At 39.9% G+C, this 12,118-nt stretch overlaps 1 protein-coding gene across 1 annotated transcript in view; it reads left to right on the forward strand.

Moving 5' to 3' along the window:
- LOC115021892 (nuclear factor of activated T-cells, cytoplasmic 1-like) overlaps positions 1 to 12,118 on the forward strand; it is a 64,724-nt gene that overhangs the window by 13,752 nt on the left and 38,854 nt on the right. The window contains 3 exon segments of the mRNA XM_029452634.1: positions 2,002 to 2,204; positions 5,868 to 6,040; positions 7,145 to 7,285. Of these exon segments, the coding sequence (XP_029308494.1) occupies positions 2,002 to 2,204; positions 5,868 to 6,040; positions 7,145 to 7,285 (517 nt within the window).

Consider the following 12,118-nt stretch of genomic DNA (forward strand, 5'->3'; position numbering starts at 1 on the left):
GACATTAGGTGTCCATGACTCCGCAGCACTAATTTCCACAGACTACTAATGACGTAGCTCTCGAGTCCTCTACCGACCTACCTCTTCCTCACACCCACATATCTGACCGCCCTCATGAAGGTGATTATAAACCCATTAATCAGATTATGTCATAGGTTCCATGTGGTCTGCATTTTGTTATATGACTCAATCTGTTAGATAAACAACAGGGGTCTTTTATTCCATTCGACGGTTCCACTGTTTTCACTCGGATGGAGCTCAAAGAAAATTGGTTTGAAGCGATGCGCTGGGGTAATTGACCAATTTGCGGGATTTTTCAGATGGCCATGGCTTTGTGAGCCCTGGCCTACAGTAAGTGATCCCTCACAGTAAATGTCACTTGCGGTCAAGTAGCCACCTGGGTGGATCCACGGCGTTTCCCCCAATGAGAAGTTAGCCCTCTCGGTTTTCACTCGGTTTGAACCAGATGGATTCTGCAGTTTTCTGACTTTTTTTAAGATTTGAAGAGATTTCTAAGTCCAGACCAACATCCGCCCATCTGACCATATGACCACTTGGCACTGCAAAGAGCAGGAATATCCTGGGAGGTCTGCAGTGTAAGACTGAGTTCCACCAGAAATCCACATTTCGTTGGCAAATTGTGCTGGTCAGAAAACACTCACAAAGTATCAGTTCTCCTTCGACCACAATTTGGATTGTGCTACCTTGCCTGTGCGTTCATATTTTTGAGCCATTACACACTTGGTTAAATCATCAAATAATGTTACTTTAGACACTGACATAAGATTATCCACGGATGCTGAATGTAATGGGCAGTTACCTCAGTATATATTTGAAGTGTCATTGACCCCAAAAGTCAACAATACTTTTCAAACTATGCATGGCTATGGAGTTTTCTTCTCTTTTTTAAAAGATTTGATCTTTTTATTACTTGAGCAGTAGCTGCTAATGGAGGCCTTCAAGAGGAAGTGGTAGTTGTTTGAAGTGGTGGTTCTGATACAGGAGTCTCTTTCATCACAGTGGGACACAGTCTCTGAGCTTTAATGGAAATCATAATGTATGTTCATAACGGCCCAAAGGTAAAGGGGCTGGATCCTGTCTGCATGCCAAGCTCAACGTGTATTAGTGTTATTATATTTAGGTGTAAAGTTTGCTGAATTTGCAACTACTGTATCTGTATAAATGTGTATTAACATGTATTCCACTCTAAATGTTTGTTGTTGTTTGTCAAAGAAAGACAGGGGAAAAACATAATTGTACATTGTGTCCATGTTATTTTGTTGAACAAAAGTGCATGCCATGATTTTGATTCCATTTTATTTTCACTAATGATTTTAAAGGTTCAATGTGTAAGACATGCCAGAATATTAACTTCAATCACTACAACTATTAATTAACATTATCAACAGTATGTGAAGAGGTAACAGTTTGGTCGAATTGTGGTATTCTTGCCCACTGACTGACTGACTGACTGACTGACAGGCATTACACAGGAGTAAATGCAATATAACACAATATAAAGAATGCATTTGAATACAATAAATACGCCAAACCACTACAACTAAAATATAGACTGTGTGTAAGCTTCTCACCTTGAGGCAGTCCTCAGATGATTGCTCTGATTTATTATTTTGTTTAAATTAATTTTATACTGAGTCACTTTTGACTGCTTGTCTCTCTGTTGACACTTTAAAAACAATTGCAGCAGTGAGAAGTGATGGGAAACTGGCTTATCAAAAACGTTTTCACCCTCCCCTAAAGGAATGTAGAACTACCTCACTAGAGAACAACAAAGACCCCTAAAAAAGGGTCTCCAAACCAACCAAAAAACAAACAAAACAAAGGGGCTTGTTTTCAAACCCCCCTCTCAGAGCTATCATTAAAGCCCCCTTTAACTATCAGTAGCTGATGTGCATTCAATCTCTATTTCCTAAATGCCTGAGATGGGGGTCTTAAAACCTGATGTTGCCTCTCACCTGGATCTCTTTGTTCTCCCGCCAGCTTTATGGCTACATGGAAAGCGAGCCGCTCACCCTGCAGCTGTTCATAGGGACCGCAGACGACCGCCTCCTGCGACCACATGCCTTCTACCAGGTTCACCGCATCACTGGCAAAACCGTCTCCACCGCCAGCCATGAAGTCATGCAATCCAACACCAAAGTTCTGGAGATCCCTCTGCTGCCTGAAAACAACATGAGAGCCATGTGAGTGTTCTTAGACCTTTCACAAATCACCTATCAATCTTTTTCCTTTCCACATTTTTCACTGGAAACCTCTACTTTAAAATACACCCACAAAAACACACACTCTTCTGTAACTCTCAGCACCTTCCTCATTCCTTAAACTCTACATGCAGATTGCCTGATGATAGGTACTTTACAGCACACACTTCTACATAGGCCTTTAAAACTGAGATCTGTGCTTTCACTCCAAGAGATGCATTATTTGTAAGGAAGTGAAATAAGTAGGCCTATTCTATGTTGACTCACTGAGTTCATGGGTGACAAAAATCTGTCCCAATGAGTGCAGGGACTCCAAAGGCTATAGGCTTGGAGTTGTAAAAAAAATGTCCGACCAGGAAACTTTATGGAAGTCTAATAAAGAAATATTTTGTACTAATTATAGCAAGGAAGCAAGCAAAAACAATTTTTTTTGCACATTTCATTCCAAGTGGAGGCACAATGTGCTGCACAATGCATGATCAGTCACAGAAGGCAGCAACCAACCAGTACAAATTAATAAGACGTGACTTATAACCAAAATAAAAAAAATGTATTTAATCAAATAATAAATAAGACCAAGAGTTGACCAATAAACAATAATAAGATGAGTGATAGGCTATCTTAAAAAGTAACAACCAGACTAGAGCCATCAAGTCCCATAGTGCTCCAATATTATATAGTTCCATAAAATTAAGCTTGGCCAATATTTGCCAGCAGTTTTAATGTATTAGAACACCACCACTGAACTAACAGTGTGTGCTGAAATATTGGAATATATGGAATACAAAATATGATCCAGATCACAAATACTTACTGCCCTGTATCCTGCAATGTGCAATAAAAAACAGTAAAGCCCTAGCTGCAATTGTGGTAGTTATTTAGCAATAGCAATACAATGTCAAGAATTGACCATTCAAATGTATGTAGGCATAACAAAATGCACATTTACTCTTGGAGTATAATTTAAGTCTTTAATGCATATGCTGTGTAAAACCAAAAATCTAGGCCTTCTTCGTAGTAGACATTTTTACTTTTCATAGTAGGAACAACACAGGTGTTGCTAATAACAGTAACGATGGTGCCATTCAATTTACATGTTCCAGTCATGGCAGTGTGACAGGGAGCCAGTGTAAAACAATCTAAATTAACAACTGGTAGACAACAGTGGCAGTCTGTAACACCATGACCAACACATGTGAGTGTATAAAAAGTGTAGTTTATTGTAAGCTACTCTACAGGAAAAAGATATGTTAGCTCTGCAGCATTGTTAGTCAACTTTAAAGCACTTGAATGTTTTGCTCATACATAATTTGCCATTCCCCTGCTTATATTTGCTACTAGCTAATGCAAGCGTTTACTACAAGATGAGCTAGCTAACAAGCAAGGTTTCTCTGCAAATTAACATGGCTCATTCTGAGTTCAGGTGTTCTGTGAGCTCCACCAAAAACTTAACAGACATATTTTACTTTGTAAGTGTGGTTTGAATCACATAAAGTACATATAACCTTGGTTTTACTTTTAAAAACATTAGCACCAGTTTTCTAGGCTGAGGTAAATCAGCCTTGGCTTCTCGCTACCTTCCTCGAGACTTCCAGTAATCCAAGGGACTGTGCTCTGCAGTGTGTCCAGGCAGTAGCTCCTGTCCTGGGGCTCCATTCAGACTAGGCTGCAGTGAATTATTTTGGACTGGGGCCCAGAACTCTGGCTTATGGATAAAACGGCTGTATCCAAACATAGGTTACATAAGACCGTTACCTCTTTCTGCACCTGAAGTTGATCCTTCAACATTTAAAAATTGAAAATACTTTTTGTAAAAATAATTAGTGATGATTTAATGCATCTCTATTTTATTTTCATGTATGTTTAAATGCAGGAGATTCTGAATAGGCTATAGCCTATGTAGGCTATAGGACATAATAGTTTCCTTACTGGACAGTGGCTTTCTTTGGTTGAGCATGAATGATTTTAACATTTGTTCTGCCTTACAATATCATTTCCAACAATACCGCAATATCCATAATATTGTATCATATTTAGGGGCGCCTCTCAACCAATTGACTTAATGTGTCCCTTAGGATAAATATGATATTGAAAAAATATTCAAGAGGAAGTTTCTGTTCCCCTTTGTCGTCAGCACACAAGCTAAAGGAAGAGGAGTGAAAGTTCTCTCTTTCTCCCTCGACTATCTGAAAGGTCAAATAAAAGCCTTTAACTGTCTCTTTCCACTGAGCTGTTTAACAGCCGTCTTGATAACGCAGCATCCATCTCTCTGCTCTTGTGCCAGCAATCATTTGCTCGTTGTGTGGGATGCAGACAGTGGAGAACTGAAATCAAACTTTCAGACAGTTTCACTCGGTCTTTCTTTCCTATTCTAGGATGCAAATAGAAAACTTAAAATGTAGAACACTGTAGTGTATATTCATATTATACTATATGGTCATACAAACCTGTAACCCAAGGAGTAAGGTATTGCCTAGAATTTGTTTTTGACTATCCCCTTAGTTATGAAAGAGTTTTGTAGCTCACATATTGAGCATGTCTTATTACTGGCATAGAAGACGAGTCTAAACATTTCCTTGCTGGAGATTCATCCTGTGTTTATTTTAAAACTACTTGCAACACCCAACACTTACATCATGCAAGGCTGATAAGGAGTGGGTAACCGGCGTTGAGCATTGCATATTCTTTTTCTTATTTATTTAAATTGTCCAAAACCAAAGTCAAGGAGAGAAATGGTATAAAACCTGACTATTACCCCATTCCAGGAATAAGGCCAAAAAAGCTACCATGTAAAATAATTTAAATGCCAAACCATATCCCATTCCTATTCCCTCACTTTTTTTTACCAGCCACACTAGTTTTATTTAAATTCATGAAAGGCCACGTCTGAAAATTAATGCCTTTTTTTCCACTAAGAAAAGGGAAAGAAAATTCACCCCTTTACCTCCCAAATTGTGAAATTAAATAAATAAAGCCAGACAGTTTAGAAAAGAGTCTAATGCTACACGTGGCAATGACTAACAGAGGTTTTAACCCTCAAGTGTAAGGCTTAAATGGTGTGAAGGGACTGGAGAGACTTGGTGCACTCAGATCGCAATAAAGTGACTTTGTTTATACTGACTGCAGCTGATGGGAACTTGTTTGATGGTGGTAAACCATGGTATGCTCAGTCCAGAGGATTCCTCCTGAGAATTGCTAAATCTTGGACCACCATGACCCTATAAAACTGTACTCATTAATGTCCAACTCTGTCTTTGATGACATGCTGGATTAATAATGACACGGTCATGCTTCAGTGGACTTCCAGTGCATGATCTGTAACACCAGAGGGGACCTTACTGCTATTCTTGCTGCTCAATGTCTCAGTTTAAAAAGCCAGTGTCAAGGAATCAAATCTGCTCCCATTTCAGCCTTTATCCAGTACCTTCTCTAGAAACTATTCTGTAGGGAGTATCCTGTGTGAGTATACACTGTGGAGTAGCACAGAAAGCAGTGATTGATGCTTTTTCTGAGACTTCTTTGTAATAGCATACATGTCTGCTTTAAAACCAAAAAAACTTCACTTTTCCATTATCTTGAAGATACAGTTTAATATTATCTTTGAAATATTGTATTAAATGTTGCTCTTCCCCGCCTCTGTCCTAGAATTGATTGTGCAGGGATCCTGAAGCTGCGAAATTCAGACATTGAGCTTCGCAAAGGAGAAACGGACATCGGACGTAAAAACACACGGGTGAGATTGGTGTTTCGAGTGCACATCAACCAGCCCAATGGCAGGACAGTGTCCCTACAGGCTTCATCAAACCCCATTGAATGCTGTAAGTCACACACAGAAAGAACAAATCACAAATTGGCATGCCTTTTCTCTTGGCTTTTCACTTAAGCAAGAAAAGTGACATCTATTGTTGTAATCTAATAAACTGAACTACTATTTTTTTACCTGTCGGAGCAAATTCAGTGCCTCTGCAGCCAATAAGCGTTATATGATCAAAGCAATTTGCCAAGGCAATAGATGCATTGTACATGATGCCAGAAACATGTGTTATCTATATCACTTCACATTTTATGACTGAATGCACAAGTTATTGTGGTAAGACTACCCCATTAGCACAAGGTCCACAAAGGTCATTTGCCAGCTCCAGTTTTGGCACAGTTGAATGAGTGCTTTGAAAGAAACCTCTGTTTCTTTGTCATTCATTTGTGTATGTAGGTGTGATGTTATTTTCACCCAAGGAAGCTAATTAAAGTTAGATGGTGAGAAGGAGCTGGCATTGTAGTTTATGGTCTAAAGAGGATGTTAATCTGAGTTGGTTCATTATTTACAGAGGTTTATTCAGTGAACCTAAGATTTATTTAATACTTTAGTGAGTTCCTATTCTAAAATTATGCAACGGGATCTTTTTCTTTCCTTCCCAATACTGATTTCTGTACCCGAACTCCAGCATTTAAGGCTCTTATCTGAAGCATACCGATACTGGTATCCGAACAACTCTAGATGAAATGCATAGGTTATACTATGTGATAATTAATATACGTGACTCTGGCTGTTAAGCTGATCACCATATCCCAGAGGCTAAAGGTGACTAGCTAGCTGCAGTTATAGAAAGCAGAGACAGGTGGTTGGCTCTAGGCTTCTTGATGGAAAATAATGACTAAGAATCAGATCATGAAAATATTGTTTTGATCAGTCGTACACCTTTTTTGTTGTCATTTAAAGAGCAGCTGTTGGCTGAAAACCTCTTAGCTAGGGGTCATGACATCACCATAATAAAGTTGATAAGCCTGTATCCCTAACCAAGAACTGCTGTTTCACTGGCTTTGTGCTGGGCCTGTGCTTCTTGGAGTGGACTGAGATCAGGCAGTGAGTTTATGTCAGCTCACACACTGAATTAAAATGTGCGTGTGTGTTTTCCTTCCAACAGCCCAACGCTCAGCTCAGGAGCTTCCCTTGGTGGAGAAGCAGAGTGTGGATAGTTACCCTGCCACCGGAGGCAAAATGATGCTCCTGAGTGGCCTCAACTTCCTCCCTGACTCCAAGGTTGTGTTCGTGGAGAAGGCCCAGGGTAAGCTGCCGTCACCAGGCTGTGTTTACTGCTTCTTAATTTCCCCTCTTAATATCTCTTTCAAATGTCTCTCTCTTCCTCTGCCTTCGTTGCGTTTCCTCAGTCTCTCCTCCCGTCAAAATAGAGCAGGCCCTGCCAGAGAGCCACATGTGGTGCGCATTAAGCCAATATATTTTTAACCAAAGCGTATTTACATTTGCTGAAGTTTCCATTGCCTGTTCACTGGTACTCGCCACAAGTTAAGGAATGAATCACAACCAGGGCATGTGCAATGTCTCTTTCTCTCACTTTCCCTCTCTCCATCGCTGTCTCTCCCTCCCTGACTCCCTTGCTTTAACTCTCTCGCTTACTTTCACTTCTGTAGCTCCCTCTTCTATCCATTCTACTGGATACTCACCACAGCTGCATGTTACTGACTCATGGTTAAGAGGCTATTTCGTTAATTTTTGTCCAGATTTTTTGTCCATTTGTTTCCTCCCTATGTGGGAGGAAGCAATGATCAAAACACTACTGATCAAGTTTGCAAGTGAATGATAATTACCTTGATTGCACCAAATAAATCAAAGCAAAGGTCAAGCACAGTGATACCCCTAGTGTGTTGAAACATGATAATGAGCAAGAAGTTAGGAAGGATGAGGGGGGCTTCTCTGATATTATCCATCAAATACTTCACATACACATTTCAGTGTTGTATACAACCCTTGCATATACATTTGACATTTTAATGTCACTTGTATGTATAGTACATAATAAAATGGGACTGGCTTTCCACACAATCACATTTCAAGTATTTACACTGTGTGCCCAATTATTAGAGTTGTAATTTTGAGGATTCATTTAATTATTGAACAACTACAGTGCTCTCGGTTAATCCAAAATGTTAATAAACCTCAAACCTGAATATTTAAGAAAGTAAAAGTGAGGTTTTGGCTTTCTTAGGAGAATATCTATGTGTGCACCATTATTGGGCAACTATTAGTGTGCAGAATTATTATGCAACTAAATGAAAAGCGAAAGTTTTCCCATCTCACTTGTTTATTTTCATCTGTTAAAGTGAGAATAATAAACAAACAACTCAAATAAACTGTTCTGACATTTAAAAAAGAAAATCAGTGACCATTATAGCCCCCCTTCTTTTCAATAACAGTCACAAGCCTTTCATTCATGGAATCTATCAGTTTCTTGATCTGTTGACGATCAACTTTTTGTGCAGCAGCAACCTCAGCCTCCCACACACTGTTCAGAGAGGTGTACTGGTTTCCTTCACTGTGAATCTTCAGTTTAAGAAGGGCCCACAAGTTCTCAATAGGGTTTAGGTCAGGTGAGGAAGGGGGCCATGTCATTATTCTTTCATCTTTAAGGCCTTTACTGGCTATCCACGCAGTGGAGAACTTTGATGCATGCGATGGAGCATCGTCCTGCATAAGAATCATGTTCTTCTTGAAAGATGCAGACCTCTTCCTGTCCCACTGCTTTAGAAAAGTGTCTTCTGGCAGTGGTTTTGGGAGTTGATTTTGAGTCCATCTTCAACCCAAAAAGGTCCAACTAGCACATCTGTAATAATACCAGCCCATACCAGTACCCCACCTCCACCTTGCTGGCGTCTGAGTCGAAGTGGAGCTCTGTGCTCATTACTGATCCAGTCATGGGCCCATCCATCTGGTCCATCAAGAGTCACTCATCTCATCAGTCCAGAAAACCTTGGAAAAATCTGTCTTCAGATATTTCTTGGCCCAGTCTTGACGTTTTAGCTTATGTGTCTTGTTCAGTGGTGGTCGGGTTTCAGCCTTCCTTACCTTGGCCATGTCTCTGAGCACTGAACACCTTGTACTTCTGGACACTCCAGGTAGGTTGCAGTTCTGGAATATAACAGCACTGGAGGATAATGGGTTCCTGGTGGCTTCACGTTTGATTCTTCTCAAATCTTTGGCAGTTCATTTGCATCTTTTTTTCTCAACACGTTTCTTGCAACCCTGTTGACTATTTGCAACAAAACGTTTGATGGTTCTGTGATCACGCCCCAATATATTAGCAATTTCAAGAGTGCTGCATCCCTCTGAAAGACTTTTTACAATTTGTCTTTTTTGGCCCATTTTGCCTGGGGAAAAGAAGCTGCCTAATAATAATGCGCACCTTGATATAGGGTGTTGATCTCCTAAGGCCACACCATCTCTCATTACACAAATACACATCACCTGATATGCTTAAATCCAATACGCATTCAAGTTTATACAGCTTGGAGTTGGAAAATATGCATAAAAATGATCAAAATGGTCAAAATACTCACTTGCCTAATAATTGTGCACACAGTGTACAAGGTGATTCAGTGCTTCAACAAAGCTCCCGCAAAACTGAGTCTCAACATTGGGAGGGAGAAGACGGGGATAATTTCGCCCAAATTTCTAAAAATGTTCTTCAGTGACTTAAAAACTACAGTTGTGTCTATTTACCTCGCCTCACCATTTGAGAGTTCACCTAAGCACCTTAGGGTTGAGGGATAGGTGGAGATGGGGGGAGGGGAGGTGGATGAACGTGGTAACATGGGGGCTCCCTCCTCCTGGCTTTACTTTGTCATGGAAGGGGATCCCCTGGAGAGGAAATCCCATACATACACAACACCTTGGCCTCTCCACTCTCTGCTATATGAGACACATGACCCTTTCTAGGTTATGTTACCCTTTTTTCACCCCCTCTCTCTCTTCCTCTTCCTATTATTCTCTAGTTTCACTCCCTCATCCTCCATTCTTCTCACCTCTATCCTCAATACCCGTTAAAGACATTAGCCGGTAGGGAGGTCTGAGCTAGCGGGATCCCCACACTCGTGCCTGCCATCGACATTTCAGTGGTTTGTTTTCCGTCTCTGTGGTGTCGAAAAGGAGAGAGCGAGAGATCGAAAAAGAGGTTGTCTGTCTACTACTCAGTAGGCTTTTATGTAAACTTTAATGACCCACCAGTTCCAGGGTCTCCTAAGTCAAAAAGCCCATTACAGAAAAACCAACACACATGCACACACAGGAACAAACACATCACTCACTAATGGCAACTGTCTATAAGCAAGCATAAGTGTAGTACTTATGTCCCAAATATACTGCAAAATGTTGTCTTTTGGCATTTTAATCAAAGAATCCCACTGTAGACTTACAATCTCTCTGATTGTTGATTTAGAAGGACCAAACTGGAATAAGGAAAAAAGAAACCAATAAAATTATAATTATATTACAGTTTTATTCTATAACTTTGGTTTTATTTTCCTCTGGAAAAGTTCATGACTAAATGCACCCATGAAATACAGAGCATTGGTCCGCAATAATTACGACTCGCAGACATGTGCTTATACACAGAGTCAGACACACTTGCGCACACACAGCCAAGCTCTTTGTACAGTGCAACACCAATAACTGCTTTTGCCACAGTGATGACAGCACATTAATGTTACTGCCATCAAAGGTCAGGACGGCTGCTCATTTTCCAAAATGTACTCCAATAAACACCTTCCAGAAAATTCCACATATCATAAGGAGCAACAGACGGTTTGTAAGTGTCCCAATCCAACTTGTGTGAATGATTATACATACATTCAAATCATCCAAGTTGAGTCAGAGAGAGATTACACACAGCACAAAAGCCTATTAGCTCAAATGAGACAGCCATAAATTATAAATACATGTATTTCTTTAACTCTTTCCATTTGCTTTCACTCAAGGATGTAGCTGCTTTTATCACAAACATACCCAAATACCTGTTTTGTAATTGTCTGCTTTGAAAACGGCAATAGCAGATGTCAATTAATTACTGAACTCTTAAATAATGGATGACATCACCATGTGAGATTTTCCCATTAACAGTTTCTGGTTAAATGATGAGAAAAGAGACACCACAAATATCCAACAGTCCTTGGGAAATCATTGACTCCATGTCATCACTTTAGTTTACACTTGTTTTAAGATGGTCATACACTGTACAATTAGATTTTTGAGCCGCACATCTCATTTAGAGTCGGATTGAATTTCAGAATTGTCGGGCGTCTTCTGCCGTGCAGTGTACAGGGAGGGGCAAGGAGCGATCATGGCCCAATCAACTGCTTCCAGCCGGTCAGATTAATTTCTCAAATGTCAGAGATTTTGGTCGGCCGTCGTCAGGATCTTGCACAGCAGAAGCAGAGCCCCAAGTCTATTCCCAATTCTCTCACTATTCCCAATAGTTAATCATGTACAAGCTATACAGTCAAATGTAGCTTGTTTACCTCCAGTTTGCTCTGCAAAATGGACAAATCATACTGTCTAGCCACCTGAAGTTTCAGCACACAGGATGCACTTGACATAGATGATTGTTAGCTTTATTGTGAAACTTACTGGTAACCTTACAGACCTTTGCAAACAAACACACCTCTAACTGCTTTAAAAATAATCGTTATTGACAATTGTCAATAGCCAGAACGTCTGCAGGAGCCAACAGGCATTATCTTCTATTGTACACGTACAGTGTGAGCACTCAACCTTATAGACCCGGGCCTATATAGTAAACTCGGCTACATCGTGAATTAAATTTAAATTTAAATTACTAAATTACTTATAAATTACTTTATAGATCTGTAAAATATTAGTATTTCTGGTGTGAACACACAGTAGTGTTTACTTGAAAAGTTACATGTTGCACCTGTGCAAATGATATTTGAAGGGCAGATAGCTCATTTTGGTGTTATCTCTCATCTCTTAATGCAAAAGTAGATATATGGGAGATCCTTCTAAAAACCTACATATACTGTATGTACCTGATGTACTGTTAGATCATAGTTTTCCTTTGTCGGTCTTCCACTGTCACTTTAATCCTCCT

Source organism: Cottoperca gobio, chromosome 16 (genome assembly GCF_900634415.1).
Source record: "Cottoperca gobio chromosome 16, fCotGob3.1, whole genome shotgun sequence".
Classification (NCBI taxonomy): Eukaryota; Metazoa; Chordata; class Actinopteri; order Perciformes; family Bovichtidae; genus Cottoperca; species Cottoperca gobio.